Source organism: Coturnix japonica, chromosome 8 (assembly GCF_054131305.1).
Source record: "Coturnix japonica strain WE chromosome 8, WE-NBRP24, whole genome shotgun sequence".
NCBI lineage: Eukaryota > Metazoa > Chordata > Aves > Galliformes > Phasianidae > Coturnix > Coturnix japonica.
This window is the reverse complement of record NC_140670.1, coordinates 11,687,392-11,703,308: the sequence shown is the minus strand read 5'-3', so window position 1 is coordinate 11,703,308 and position 15,917 is coordinate 11,687,392. Positions and strand designations below refer to the sequence as shown.

Sequence of the window (15,917 nt, the reverse complement as noted above, 5' to 3'; positions counted from 1 at the left end):
AACCCAGCTTGCAGTTACAAAAGTCCAACTGTCCTGAGGAGACAAAATGTTTTCGACTCTTGGCTTCATAGTGGCATGAAGTGGCCTCACAATCTAGAATGTTGTGCCTCATAAAGGTGCTATTTACCTTGCTGTAGATAAACTAATGAAATGGGGAGTATGTTTATGTGGTTGCGCAGTAATTTATTCCCTTGGCTCCATTAACTGAGATGTCCCAAAAAGCATTAGCACCTCAAGCACGGGTATCCCACTGCCCAGAATGCCGGAAGGGTTAACAACACAGCGATTAGCTGCTGCTGCAGGAAAACTGTCTTATCTATGCACAGATATCACATAGGTTAGCAAGGTCTCAATCAATATTTATGAGGCTGATGTTGTTTTTTTTAAGTAGAGCAGCTGCAAAGCTATTAATAAAAACAAGGATAAACAACAACAAAAAAAAACCCAAACAATGAAGAACCAGAAACACAACCTCTGTTCTCAACCTGATAGATTGGATATATTGTTTAAGAACACTTGTGGAATCACAGGGCTGGCAGTATATTTAACTGCACAAAGGAACAAAGCTGCTCTCAGTTTAGTAATCCTTGCTCTTTAATTTTCTATGACATGTTAGAAGTTTTGCAATCACTGGAAAAATATTAAGTATTGTAGTAGGGACATTGCTGTTTGGAAAATCTAATCAACAGAGGTGAAAGAGCTATGAGGTAGAACATAACACTGATGTGCACAGTTTGGTTTATACTAACAAAATATCATAACATCATTTCTCAGCTTTCTTGTAATGTACCTGAAATATGATTTAAATGCTCAATGCCTTACCAAGATGACGACGGTGGAAGTTCTGTGGGACTGTGGTAGAGACAGTGCATGATGTGAAATCTCAGAATAAGCCATAAACTTCTCACTGTTCTTACAGGGATAGCAGACTACTGCTTATCTTTCTTGTAACAAAGAAAGGATGAAAAAAAGGATAAAATTATGACCGTTTTCATACCTTTCCTAAATACTACAGACCTATCTTCATCTTTAAAACCTTGAAGTATACCTGGTCCTCTGAGTTTCCTGGATATTTATTGATTTTTAAATTCTACATGTCAAACCCATCCATTTGAGTCCCAGTGAATAAGCAGTATTTAGCCTTTTGAAACTCTTTTTTTCTCTCGCAATGTTATGCTGTATGAGCTGCTCACACTCTGTGGAATGGAGGGGTTTCCCAGCTTTCAGTGTTTACAGCAAGGAAAGATGTACACTTTTCCTAAAAGAGGTTGTCTGCAAGTTCTTGCTGTGATCAGTTGTATTGAATTATAAGTACAACACTTGTTTGTTATGTTGCGTAGCTAGTAGAAAAAATGTATGGGAGCAATTCAATAGTGATTGCCAATGTCTTGTTACCAGTTCAGCATTCCTACCCACGGTGTGAATTTCTGAGTTTAAATCTATTTAATTTAAATCTATTTATTTAAATTCTATGTGAATTTCTGAGTTTAAATTTATTTACAGTTTAATTGCAGGTTGCTTTTCCTCTATTGGATAAGGGGTGCTTGGACCTGTATTTGTTGCAGATGAGGAAGGAAGATTTTGGATCAGAACTGTCAGTCTTGATTTTGAGACTACAAATCAAATGCTGGTGCATTCTGGGCTTCTGACACAGCAGAGAATAGTTGAATAAGCTTGTTGGGCCAGAAAAGCTGCCTTTATGCCTCTTTTACAGCCTATTCCACCAACATCTGCCCATAAATTTTCTTTAACAGTTTGCATTACATAAATCTCCCTCAAAGATGATGTCCAGGTTTAGGAGCTCCAAGATTTAATTTATTCTCCATAATGGATAATTTTAGAGCTTTGAAATGTTGCACTTAAAACAGTCTATTTGACTCAGCTCTGATTGCTTCTACATGCTAGCTGTGTTCTGATTAAAGAGAAAAAAAAATACAGCAGTTATCATGTTTATTGATATAAGCCAGATTTTTTTAATACACATGGCCTTGGGAATCATTTTTCCTGGAAATAGTGCAAAGGACATTGGGAATGTCTTGAAGCGCCAAGAGTTTTTGGACTGTTTTCAGAAACAATAGCTCTCCGTGGTTTGCTTTCCCCCTGCGTTGATTGAGCTCAGCTTTTTGGCCTGCAAAGCATTTCCATTTCAGAGATGTTATTGTTACTAGTGTGTTATGACACAGAGGCTGGGGAGAGAGGGGTTACAAGGCAGGAAACTGGGTTTCCAAGGGTCGGCTGGAAGGAGCTGAGCTGAGCCTAGGCCTGGGTTCTGCTTCTGCTGAGGGCTGAAGCCTCAAAACGGGGCTAGGCTTGCAAAGTTTGTGCCTAAAATGAAGCTCCAGTTTATTTCTGTGTGTTTCCTGCAAGGTAAAAATCCCTGCAAGTGCTGCAGCTGTTATCCTTCAGTTCTTGCTGCTAATGTTCTAACCTTGTGGAGGCCTTTGAGACAGTAACCTTACAGAGTTGCAACTTTAATGCTATTCTAAAATGGCAGGACATTAGATAGCTGAAGGTCTGCAGGTGATGAAGTGAGATTTCATTGGTACAGACAGTTGAAGCTGACTCAGGACCATTCTCACCAGCTTTGGAGGGTGGAGGCTGCTGAAGGGTTGTGCTGCTGCACACCATGGGGTAACTTGGGGAGCCGTCTCAATGATCCATGCAGCTAAGGAGGCTCTAATCCTCCAGTTCTGCTCCTCTGGGAGCCTAATAGCAGGGAGGTGCAGTGCACTTGGAGCAGGCCTGGGAAGAGAACAGGCTGCTTGGCTGAAGCTGAAGGACAGTGCCTTTCCTTAGAAATAGCAGCCTGTAAAAGAGCAGAAAATCCTGCTATATTTCTCTGGGAAAGGTATTCTTTCTTCTGTTAAATGGAGAATTTAATATTTTGTTTGTTTGTTATTTAAATGCAAGTAAACAGGATTTGATGGTCTACTTTCTGTAAATACTATGGGGAAGGGCATTTCTTGATGTCCTGAGCTTTTACATCTTTTTATTTAACACTCTTTGGTTGTTGATGGCTGGAAATGACCTTCTGCAGTTGCACCAGGAAGGCATTTGATGGCAGGGACTAATGCCCATTGCCCAAGGTGAATAAAACTGAACTAAATTTAAACTGATACAGCAATTTCTGTCTTGCAAATTAACTTTAGACTGTGAAGTAATGCTTCCCCAGTCTGTGTGTACTGATTGAACTCTGTATTCCATAAATCCTTTTTTCAAAATAAAGAAAAAAGCATAGTCAAAATGACTCGTATATATAAAGTCTTAGATGTTAGTGGAAACATCACAAGGACATCTTTGAGGGAAATTATTCTTAGTGGAAGCAAAATGGGTGCTTTTTTTTTCTATTTAGAAGATTGATTTTTTTTTTTTCCACTTTAGAGTGGAACAGTTTGATTGTATCACATGTATACAAATCATATCAAAATTTAAGCATAAGAAAACAAGTATAAGTAAATTTCTGGACTCATCACCTCTGATCTTAATGGAGCAAATGAGATAAGTAGATGACAAGTTAGATGTATTTAAGAGTTGATTCTACAGTTACAGGTGGCAGGGTACTGATAAGGGGCAAGTCTTCAGGATCCTTAGTTCCTATGCTTCTCTCAAAGCACAAAAACTATCAAGAACTTGTACGTTTTTAGTACAATAAAAAATTATGTGCTGGGGGAAAGGATTAAATGCAGTATGTTTTCTTGTGTGGCAGAGCTCTGCTTTCCTGCTGGTATGGCATGAACAAGGCCTTCAGTTGTGGCTGTGGAACAAAAAGACTGTGCTGAGAAGGCTGCAGATCCATGGCATGAAGATGCAAGAGCAGGCAGCTGCTGTCAGCAGCATGCCTCTGGAACAGGCCAGATAGGAATGAAAGAGAGCCACCTGAGCTGAAAAGCAGAAATCTCCCTGAGGTTCAGAGGAGCAGCAGTCTGGGATGACCTGTTTTCTCACTGCTGGGGCACACAAGGGTAGAAATGCAATGATTCCTCTCCAGCTGCTGGAGAGGGATTAAATCCAAACAGGAGAGATCATGCTTGCAGGCCTCAATCTGCTCACTTGTGTGTTGGGCTTCAGAGTGATCAGAGCCATTCCTCCCCAAGCTGAGGGAAGAAAAACTGCACCTGGATAGGGGAATTATGATGGAATCACTGCATTGCCTGTGGAAGTAATAGCTTGGATAACATGAAGAATGTATTTACATACCAAATTATTTTCAGTCTAGTGATAAATTCCTGACAGCTGGAAGTAAGTCATGTCCAAGAGGACAAGTCAGTCACCAGATGGCTGGTTCTACACCAGTGCAACAGCTGTCATCACAAACAGCCCTGCAGTCAGCCACAAAGTCAGAGGAGAAACCTTGATAAGAGGCCAGCCAGGAAACAGGCACAGATGCTGCTGCTAGAGCGGTCAGGGGAAGAAAATGAAAATTCAGAGCTTGGCGTCTGGGCTGATACATTGCCAAGAACACTGGTAAAAGGTTAAAAGGACTGGCTCCATGGTGGAGCAATACAATGAGGAGAACAAACAACTATGGAACTCAAATTTCTTGAAATAATAAGTAGAATTAAGTTCCATCTGAAGCTTTGTTGTTTTTTTTTTTCTTCTTTGTTTTGCTTGTTTAGTGTAGATAATGTGACTAGGCAGGAAATCTCTTTCGAAAGAGGAATCCAGTAACTTGGTCTGGGCAGTTCTTTGCTCTCCTGTTTCTCAGCAAAGCTTGAACTCAACAGGCCTCAAAGTCTTGGGAATTCCTGTAAGTATTTCCACCAGGAACTTAGTCATGAAAACAAAAATGCATGCAGTTTTCTAGAAACAGCTGGAGCAGTTTTGCAGCTCAGGTGTGAAAGCCACCTGTTTTTTCCACTCTTAATTAGTTGGTATTGAGGCAGCAGAGGTGCAAGTCAGGCTGTTTTGTTACTACTTGTTATGCATGCTCTGCCATCCCTCTCAAACACAAAGATTTAGAACTGTATTTATAGAGCACTCCGAAGTATATACACAGCTGTAAAATTGCTGAGGAGACTTTTCCTGCCGCAGAGAGATTAAAAGCTCATTCTCACAGATAGGGTATGTGGAATAAGAGAACAGAGCTGAAGAGGCTTTCCTTGTGGGGAATTGGCATAGGCTCTTTTAACTCCAGGAAAAAGCCTCCAGGAACAAAGAGCAGGTGGAAGGGAAGTGTTGCTGCTCTCATCTCCAGGGACCATCTAGTGAAAGGTATGCATAGGTAATCAACATTTTAGCGTAGCTGTAGAAGCCATTCACAGATCCAGCATATGTTCTTGAATGGCTACCCCAGAGGTATCCATTGAATATTCTTATCTGCAGTTAAACGGAATTTAGGCTCAAACTATCCCTTGTGAATACGCTATAAACAAGCCCTACAGGACACAGATGGGGTAAAGCATCTGAGTAAGATGAAATAAAGAGATGAAGATGATGACTAGAAAAAGGGCAAGCCTGGGAATTGACTGAGCTTCTAATTCACAATAGTATATCAAGCAATCAGTAATACAAAAAATTCATATTTTTTCTCCTAAATTGGACAAAAGCATCCTGATCTCCAATAGTCAGGGTTGATATTAAAAACAAACAAAAAAACAAACAAAAACCCACATGGTGGCCCATTCAGCTACTGAATAGACTATACAGATTTTGGTCTACTGGATGAGATAGGGGAGAAACTTAAAGGTGTTCATTTGGCAACACTGAAGGATGGGGAAGTATCTTTGGAGATGGTTGCTGTGTCTTCTCCTAGACCACACCTTCTGTGGGAACTCTCTTCTGCCTAGGATGGTGTGTGAAATGGAGGATGTAGATCTGACCTGGTAGGAGTTCTTATGACAGAATCATTGTGCCAACTCTTTCATGCAATACACATGTACAGAAATGGAGATGCTGTAATATGCCCTCACCCGGGAAATGTGACAACTGAATATTTTTAGAAGTGGTCTGGACTGTTTACACTTAGGTAATTTTTGTAATTCTGAAGGCTCTTGTAACTTAGCATAAGATTAGTCAGTGTTGAGGAAATAACAATGATTAGCATCTGCCAACAAAATGGCCCTCTTCTAATAATGTAAGGATATTATTGTGACTTAACAGATGGAGACAGAAAAAAAAAAAGAAGTTGTTTACCAAATGGTAGGGTAAGGAGTAAGAAAAGGATGCTGAGTTAAAATACATTGCAGAGAGGGGTAAATTGCCCAGATTGTTTTGGAGAAGAAATAATTTATTCTGCTAAAAGTAACACTGTCTTAAGTAGAATGAAGGTTAAACTTCTGACTGGATTTTATCTGGATTATGTTAATTTAAATTAAAAATATGTATATACTAATATCATGTAGTATGGTTACTGCAGTGAAAGAGCAGACATTACAGAACAACAGTATCAATTTATTTCTTGAATGGAATTTTATCTGTACAGGTACTGAGTGTAAAAACCGCTTCTAGGGAGAGACAGTGTCTTTATTATATTAAGCTGAAAAAAATGTTCATTGGAAGATCCAGACATGTGGAAGTACTGTTGAAGTCCTTATAATAAAGTCATTAGGAGCACAGAATTAACTAAGAACTTCCACTGATGCACTGAGAGGGGAAGAAAAATGTTTGCTCAGCATAATGCGTAGGAACTCTGTGCATGAATGAGAACTCTGGTATATGTCAGCAGAATAATCTAAAGATCTTGGTTTCAGATTTGGAATCAGAGTGGTGTTAACCTAGAGATAGAAGGGTGAGGGAGGGGCCAATCTCATCATCTAAACTGTCCACCAGGAACAGCGGTATTCATTAATTTGGCCATTAGTTCATCCTACAGCAGAAATAGTCCTATGTTATTTAAGTGAATTAATAACCCCACAAAAAAATATCATCTAGGAGTGAATTAACTGCGTCAAGTCTAAAGCAAATTCTCTGTCACAGACGTGTCAGATTTCAAAAACTCTAATTTATATTGCTTCAAGGCACTAGGTATTATAGACTGATATTTTAGCTGAATATGGAAATGCAGAGTTACCATAGAAACTGAGCCAAACTTGCCTTTAGAATTAGATGAATATGCACACGTATAAAAGGAAGAAATAGAGTTGATTAAATTTTCCTGAGTGGGATAATGTTAATAAGCTTGTTTCTGTCTCCATTGCTGCTTGTTGCAGTGAATTTCAGTACTACTGTCTTTTCATAATAATAAAATCACAATATTACTCAGGATTATTTTTTTACTAACACACTTCCTCTCCCCAAAATCACATGAAATTGTATGAAGTGTTCCTTATGAGCCCAGGGAAAGTTTATTGTATTTTACAGGCACTTAGCTGGCTAATGAGTCACCTAAGTCTTCCAATGGGATTTCCTTTTCACCTATTGCAAGTACTTCCAAATAATCCATCTGTCATTTGAGCATGGGTTATGAGTGGGGAGCAAGTAACCTGACCCATGCAGAGCTCTATTTATTGATAAAATTCAGCTTGGATGAACTGCATCTGAAGCAAATTACACCTCCCAAACTCTTAAAATAATTCCTGCTAATTTCATCCACAACAATTTAGAGCAATACTGCAAAATCACACCTAAATTTTTCCATAATGCTTCTTGCATTTGCTCAGTATCAGCCATCTTGAAGAAAACTGTTGTGTGGCTTAAGACAGATGCACTCACAGGTATCTCCCTTTTGACTGTACTGAAATTAGCAGCATTAAGTCGTAGGTGTTGCTCCAGTAGCAGTTGTGGTTGTAGAATGATTCTTTAGAAGAGAGCCTGCAATGGTATCTTTCTGGCAATGCAAAGCAAGCTTTCACAGCATAAAAGAATTGTAGGGATTGGAAGAGACCTCCAGAGAGCACTGAGTCCAACCTTCCTTCAAAGCAGGCCTCCTACAACAAGCTGCACAGGTAGGCATCCAGGAAGGTCTTGAATATCTCCAAAGAAGGAGAATCCACAACCCACCTGGACAGTTTGTTCCAGTGCTTACTGTGAAGAAGTTCCTTCACAGATTGGTGTGGAACTTCCTATGTTCCAGTTTATGGTCAGTTCCCCTTGTCCTGTCCTTATAGACTGCTGAAAAGAGGTTGGCCATGTGTCTTTGACACCCACACTTACAATATTTATTAATGTTAATAAGTTCAGCTCTCAGTCATCATTTCTCAAGGCTGAGCAGAACCACTTTGCTCAGACTTTCCTTGTAGGGGAGATGCTCTACATACGTTGTGGTATATATTGGCTATCTATCTATTTATTTATTTATTTTTGTGGAGTTGCAAAAAATTATTTTCTGCATGAAAATCCAACTTTAACAAAATCAATCTGTAGTCTTGTTTGTCAATAAAATGAGGAGTATGAGCTTAGTTGGTCTAAGCAATTGATCTGTCTCCCATTAGCTACCACTGTATTAGATGATGGTTTGCAAGAATTGTTTGTACCCCATCAGAACTGTGTACACTGGGAAGACTGACTGTACTGTGAGTCTTCCCATTGTAAGTTTCAAAAATACAGGGGGCTGGGAATGCAGGATATTACAGACACAGCTGCACTCTACAGGGGGCAGGAGGGAAAGCTATGGCTGGCAGCATTGCAGATATGGATTTCTTACTAGAACTACTACTTACATGTGACTGTTTCGGCTTATTAAGAGACTTTCGTATGAAGTTCCTAGCTCGGGCACCACCAAGTACTATGGAAAAGAACAACTGTCTTTTTATACAGGCTGCCTTGCTTTACTGTTTAACTAAGTTATTTGGTAAGTAAAAGTCCTCTTAATATTTCTATTTTATTGCTAGTGCTACATATTTACAAATCCACACCTCCCTATCCAAGTCCATTCTTAGTAAATGGATGAACAAAAGAATTATGCTTTGGAAATAACTTCACTGACACCAGTGCAATAAAACAGCAAATTGGTGTAAACACGAAGGGAGTCAGAAGTATCAGGAGACCTATTGCTGCTGCTGAACTTGTTCTCTCTATTACCTAATGGCTCCATCTCAGGTTATATGACCACAAAGTCTGTTTTTATGATAATGATGACTCAAGATTTTGTTTTGGAGGTACTGTTACTGAAAGGGTATTCAGATTTTGCAAAGCTGGAGGTAGTTCACTTCCCCTGGACTCTGAGAACAGCAGCTCATTTGTGAAAGGTTGTGTTTTCTATTTTAATATTATATTAATTTTATTCTGTGGCATGCTGTAGTCCATGCCAAGTCTTGTTTAGGTCATAGGCATGCTTTGCAAATTTAAGAGAGTTCCAAGTTCCAAGACTGTATGCCACCAGGCTGATTCTTCTCCTACCTGTTTGTGAGGATAAACGTTAATGTGGCACTTGATGCACTCTTGTCCCATGTTAGCCCAGGAGTTTCCACTCATCCATTTTCTCTTGCATTTGGGGCACTTATATTCACCGAAGCAGCGTTTCTTGCCCTGGTACGGTGTCAGACCTTCACCCTTGGGACGAGCCTAAAAAAACCCAAAAAATGAGCAGCAATGAGTGATCAATGCACATTAGAGAAAGAGCGGAAAAACAAGGTCTTTGTGTAGGAAACTATGAGCAAAAGATACTGGAAACAGGCAGCATGAAGGTCACATCTTAATGAATAGTTTGTATGTTGAATCTCAAGTTTAAGTTCAAAGAGGTACTTCTGAGAAGTACACAAAAATTGAAGAGCACTTGCAACACTTCTGGCACTGAACTCAGCATTTAGAATTTTTTTGTGCACTTTTTGCAATTAATATTTTTGATATGAATTTCATTACAATCAAATCATATATTGAAAAAGTATTGTTGTGATTATATATAGCATCTGGAGAAGTAGATCAGTAGGCTTTTGTAGCTAGGTCCGTATCATCCCCAAGGGAAGCTTTCAGTAAGAAAGCTTTGCAAGTAAGAAGTATAGAGGTATGTGTTGCTATACATAGCAGCCAAACTGAGGTTGAGCATGAAGGGAAGATATGATTTTGATTAAAGGAAATCATTAATTTCATGAACTTCATTAGGATTTCTGCTCACTGTAAACAGTGTTTCACTGATCTTTTGTTTTGAAGGAAACAGGAAAGGATTTCCAAATGTAATAAACTGCCATGATGTCAAAATACTATATGTTGCCTAAAGAAATCCTGTTAACCCAGGGAAGCTGTTAGAGTTGGCAGTGACCTTACGTAAATAGCTTTTATTTTTTCTGAAACAATCAAAACATGTCGTATTCAACAGAAATGTAACAATATACATAATAATGCTAATACTTTAAGGTGATGGTGAGTATTGTATACAGCTGTCCTGAGAAGAGCTGTATGCATGAAGCTCTTTTCCCAGAGACTCTAGCAGATGTTGAAATGCTGCCCACATATTCACTCTATTTTGTTTATTGTTGCCTAGAGGGAGAGACTTCCCCTGTGCTATGGCAGGATGGTACGATCACCTATCAAAGGATGCTTTGTTATTTGTTCATATGTCATGCTGCTGGGGCATTTTGTGTTGTTTTTTTTTTTAAAGTTCCCAGATTAAGTTTACAAAAGTTAAATGGCCCATCACGTTGGGAAAGGGGTTGTTTTGTTTTGGAAGCTTGTACGATTTCTCAGTGTGTAGGTCCAAATTGCTTTTTATGTGAAAACACGGCTTGGAAAAGCAGGTGGTTGGCAGAAGACCTGAGCTTGGCAGGCACACTGGGACTCCAGGTCCCATAGCTGGTGGTGTTCACTGTGCTACCTCCGGTGTAACTCGTGGGAACAGAGCATCAAGCACTGAATCCTGCACCCTGGCAAATGGGAGGCAAGCAGGGGGTACCCCAAACCTTCTCTGGTATGCTGGGCCTATTTTTATTTTTATTTTTATTTTTATTTTTATTTTTACTTTTTTTTTTTTATTTTTTTTTATTTTTTTTTCAGTGTCAGTGAACAACATTTTCTGCCTTTTTGTGTGTGTGTGTGTGCGCGCACTTATTCTTCAGCATAATTACTCTTCAAAAAATCAAATGTGGTAGTACAAACAGAGAAACACTTCTAATATTTTTTCGTGACCTGATGTAAGTGTTCTGGCTCATAGTGAAGATGAAGCTGATGCTAAGACATGCAGTAGTATGGCACAAAAAAGTGCTCAGTATAGTGGGAAACATTTGGACTTCCATGCCTAAATGAGTGCTGGCAGGCATCCAGGGTTTAATCCTCCAATCCATGGTGTGCCTTGATAAAGATGGAGATTGCAATTGAATGTAGGGCAGGAAAATGTCAATTTATGGAGCCATCCTTATTCAGGACACTTAATTTGGCACTGCCTCTGAGGAATTTGTTGCACAGCTCAAGTCAGTGTAAGAAGGAGCCACATGCTCTCTTCATTTACAAGTTCTCATGGAACTGAATAGGAGCCCAGTGTACAGAGAGCTCTCACGATTGTGAGATGTTTCCCCTCCTCCTGAGGTGTCACGGATTGCTTTGTTTGTAGTTTTGACTGAGGCTATGCTATTGAACAGTGGAAGAGAGTCGTTTCCAATTCTCAGTTTCAGCGACACAGTACTTAAACTCTTCTTGCAGTCAGAGCTGGGAAGGCAGCCTCATTACCCCTACTAAGAAGCAGTCCTTTCAGAAAAAGTACAGGTCACTGAGCATGTTATTTCCAAAAGCAATAGTCTCCAATAGACTTTGGAGACAGAGCATGTCTGAGAAGTCCTACACATGTTTATAAACAGTATTAGAACTTAACACTCCCACTGCAGTATGCTATGCCAACCATAAACAGCGTTAAAACATCAGATTCCCCAGGTAATAGCTAGCCATGTTTTGCAGGCAGGATGCAGGATGGGAGGGACAGGTTTCTGCAGCTGAGGCAGATAGTTGCAGAGACGGAGCAGAGATGCTGTGCCCTCCCAGACTCATCAAAGGGCACTGGAGGTGCTAGTCTGTGATATCCTCTGTGTGTATAGATGAACACCAGCAATGGAGGCTTGCCAGATTAGAAGTCACTTTTGTGACTTGCTCAGTCAGTGGGAAGCAGAACCAGGAAAAGTAGGCAGGAGAGGGAACCCAGAGGTAATTTCCTGTTATAATTGCTTAACTAAACTTCTGGTTTATTTTTACTTTAACGTTTCAGCTGTCACACCTTCCTCCTCATTCAGTGACTTTAATTAGTTTGCTGGCAAACTACAAGCTTCTCCGTAGGTGTTTCCCTATTCAGTTTTATGGATGTTTATACTTTGCCCTAACAAATTTTATTTTCTTTCTCATATCCTCAGATTCCCAGACTATGCCTGACAGGGAATTTAGATTCTCAAACAAACAAACAAATTTTCTCTAGCAAGAAATGTCATTTGGAATCATTGAAAGCAGTGAAAATAACCCTCCAACTCCCCCTACCCTTCAGGTCCAAACAAAACAAATGTCACAGTTTCTGGTGGAAGGCACAACCTGAATGATACACAAATGGTCTGAGAGTTCTAGACCTGAGAGGTTTTCTTAGTGTCTGTGGCTTCACCAGTAACGTTGCTGAATTGAGCAAATAGGAACAAGGCACAAAACGAAGGCAGTTTTGGGCCAGTCTCAGTAATGCGGGAATTCTGTCTGTCCTCAAATTTGGGAAGCACAGTAGATCTTGCGGAAGCCCTTCTGAGGCACTCTGTCCACGGCAACCAGAAAAACAAAAAGGTCTTGCCTTTATGCTTATTAGATAGAGATGTATTACCTTAATCTCCTAGAAAAAAAGGCCAGAACAAATGGTAGCATCTTTGCAGCTTTAACTAAGTATGTACCTGGTGCAAAGCTTGCCTCAATGAGATTTAACCAATGTATAAAACCAGCAATTTTTTTTTCTTTGTGGCACAGCAGTGAAAATTACTTCAGTGTTCCATCTTTTACTGACACCCAGCTACCTCTATTTTTCATCTTCCTCCTTTCTTCAGCCAAAACCACAAATTGGCTATAATAAGATTTTAAAACTGTTGAAGTTGAACTTTTCTGTTGGTAACTGGCCAGCTGAGCTCTCACACAACCTATTGGATTGTGCATCCCATAGAGGAATCTGCCAAATCACTTGGCAGTGATGGCCATAATAAAGGACTCTGCTTTCCCCAGACAGTTCTCTCCAAATATCAGTTTGCAGAGTCAGCAAAAACCAAAACAAAACAAAATCTGCACATGTCCAGCTTAGAACTAGACTCATTATAAACAACAGCTTGCAGAGACTTCCTTCAAAGTGAAATGGAGAGGTTCGGTTTGTTTAATACTCTTCTTCCCTTCATCATCCCCTGGGTTTGTGTTGCACAGCTGAAAGATGTACAATGCAGGAGGACAATGAAGTCAGCATGACACTGGTAGGTGGGTCCCCTTCCTAGAAGAACATTCTAAGTATCTGCTTATAAGGATGCAGAATAGCAAGAACAGAAAACAATAGCTTGATGCACTGCCTTCTCCCAAGTGATTTGCAGGAGTGTGAGGGTTGGAGCTGTATTTTGAAACATGAGCTTTCTGACACTCAATTTTAAATCAGCAAAACTAGGAGACAGCATTTCTAAAGTATTTCTAGCGCTCATATTTTACATTGCTCTGCCGACAATTCTGGGAAACATAAAATGATAATGGTAAAGGATACTCCAAATGTTCAGTCATAAAAGGAAAGTGCTACGACTAATTTGACATATGGAGTATTTTGGCCCTCTGCTTTTGTAGAGCACTGAAAAAGTTGCTTCAGTACTCTGACCTTACTCATCTTTGTGTGGGCTGTGTAGGTAATGAAGATATGCTTGATTACCTATGGAAGTCTTCAGCAGAAGTAATGCCAAAGTGACACAAAATGAATCTATCTAATGAATAAATTCAGGATGAAACCTGGACTGATGCAGAGGCTGTGAGTTTAGGAAATGAGTTGTAATATAGCTGCTCTATAATCCATTTTGTTGGTGCATAATATTGCTGATGTGTGGCACTGGAGACTTCTGAGGTATTTAATTATTGTAGCTACATCTTTAATTAGTATGTACAATATGGGAAAAGGATTTGGGTGATACAGAAACCAAATTAATTCTTTGTTTCAACCTTCTTGTTCCTGGTATAATTTGGACGTTATTGATATGATGAGAACTGGCAGGTTAAAGGGGAACTCTTCATTACAGCATTACTATTAAAAGCTTCTATTTAATTAATGAAAGAATAGCTTTTATGGAGTTTCTAGAAATAACAGATATCCAAGCTAAGGACTTATGACAAATAAAATACATGACTGAAAAATAAACTTGCAAACTTGTTTGTATAATCTAACAAATGAGGTTAGTATGTATTTTGCCTAGGATTTTCCTAGGGGTTTGACACAAGGCCTGTTACTATATCATATTGTGACTGGGAGGCTGTTATATAGCTCCTGCCATCACTGGCATAATCAGTTATTTATACCACTGCATTCATAGAAATGGGCTCATCCTTTGCTGCAGTCAGAATTCACCTGTTATTATCACTAATCTGAAATCTCTTGCATGCACATCAGTACTGCTCTTAAGATCCAATCAAGATGGGAGGTAGCTTTGTACTGAGGTTCTTTATAATAAAACAATTACAGTCATCATCTGATAAAATTAGTAGGATTTTTTGCCATTCCTTCTCTAAGGCAGTATGCTTACTGTCTCCTCCCTGCTCACTGCCAGTGTGCTGAGCTGGGGAAGAGGGGATGGTGAGCTGCTGATGCCTGAGCCCAAAAGAAACACAAAATTAGAAAGGGGAGCAGACTGTTTAGGCTATGTGTCTGCCTGTTTGCTGCTCCAAGGGTCACCAAATGCTGTGCTCTTGTTAGTAGTCTATTCCGTCACCTTTGTTGAAAATGTTTTCACAGCTTACTGTGTATACTCATGTTTCTACTTTATTTCATCTGCATACCAGTATCTCTTTTAAGCATAATCTCAGTCCTCTGTTTTTTTGGTTCTGGTACACCTAGAATCATTTAGGCTCATCACATCCCTAACACCTTCTCCTCTCCAGACAGAGTGTCTGCCAGCTGAGAGAGACATATTAAGCTATTTTGGTCATCTTTTCTGGCAATATTCCCTCTTCATTAATGATGTTTTTTTCTAGGATGTTATTCCATGAAATCAGTGTCTTTCTGTCAGGGTAGTGTTTAGAATGAAGTGCAGTTCCCCAGGAATAGAGCATTAAGAGACACAAGTTTGTACAGCATGCAGACAAAAATAACATTCATTCTTATTTGACTTGAACAAGTATCCTACTACAAACATTTTCATTTGCTAAGCCTTACATGTTGGGGAAAACATTTTAAAATATATTATTCAAGCTGTTTTGATAAACTTTTTACATGTATATTTTGAAATGGCATGAGACCAATTTTATGTTTGTCATTTTAGTACGTGAGTATGTGGTGTCTTCTGGTAGCTTTGGAAAATCAGTGTTGTCAATATATCACCAGTTCTGATCTCATTCCCACAATGACAATTCAAGGGTAATATTTGGCAATACTTGTTACTAATAACATACACAATGATGATTAAAGCAATAGGCCTGGTTTTCATGGACATGCTAATCAGCGTTTAAAAATCCAAGAAGCCAGACTGGCAAACATTTAAATCAAAATCCTGTTATGCATTTTTTTCAGAATACTAGCCATGCTTTTAGACAAATTCTTTCTTCTGTTACAAAATGCCTAATTGAGCTGATTATTGGAACCATCCTTGGGCTAAAGATGCATAATACTCTTTTATTTAAGTCAGTTTGAAGCACAATACCTGCAGAACTGCCAACTGATACTTATCTGATCTGTCAATTACCAAACACTGAATGATCATATACATACAGAACAGATGATACTGTGGATTTCAGTTCATGTAATCAGCATGTGCCTCAGTACTTCCTTTATGGCATGGAGAGGATATTTTGCAGTTCCCCAACTTTCTGTATTTTTTGTGACACTGTATGATCACTTTCTATGTAGGCTGCTCTGGAAGTAATGC

At 39.3% G+C, this 15,917-nt stretch overlaps 1 protein-coding gene across 3 annotated transcripts in view; it reads right to left on the bottom strand.

Moving 5' to 3' along the window:
• Positions 1 to 15,917, bottom strand: part of ZCCHC24 (zinc finger CCHC-type containing 24) — a 99,301-nt gene that overhangs the window by 5,548 nt on the left and 77,836 nt on the right. Inside the window, exons 3-4 of one of the 3 annotated variants that reach the window (XM_085554175.1) lie at positions 9,277 to 9,441; positions 183 to 944 (exon numbers count right to left, since the gene is read on the bottom strand). In XM_085554175.1, the coding sequence (XP_085410301.1) occupies positions 930 to 944; positions 9,277 to 9,441 (180 nt within the window). In that variant the 3' untranslated portion in view covers positions 183 to 929. Of the gene's footprint in view, positions 1 to 182; positions 945 to 9,276; positions 9,442 to 15,917 lie in introns of those variants that run through there. The other 2 variants (XM_015866370.3, XR_014948571.1) reach the window with 2 other exon arrangements.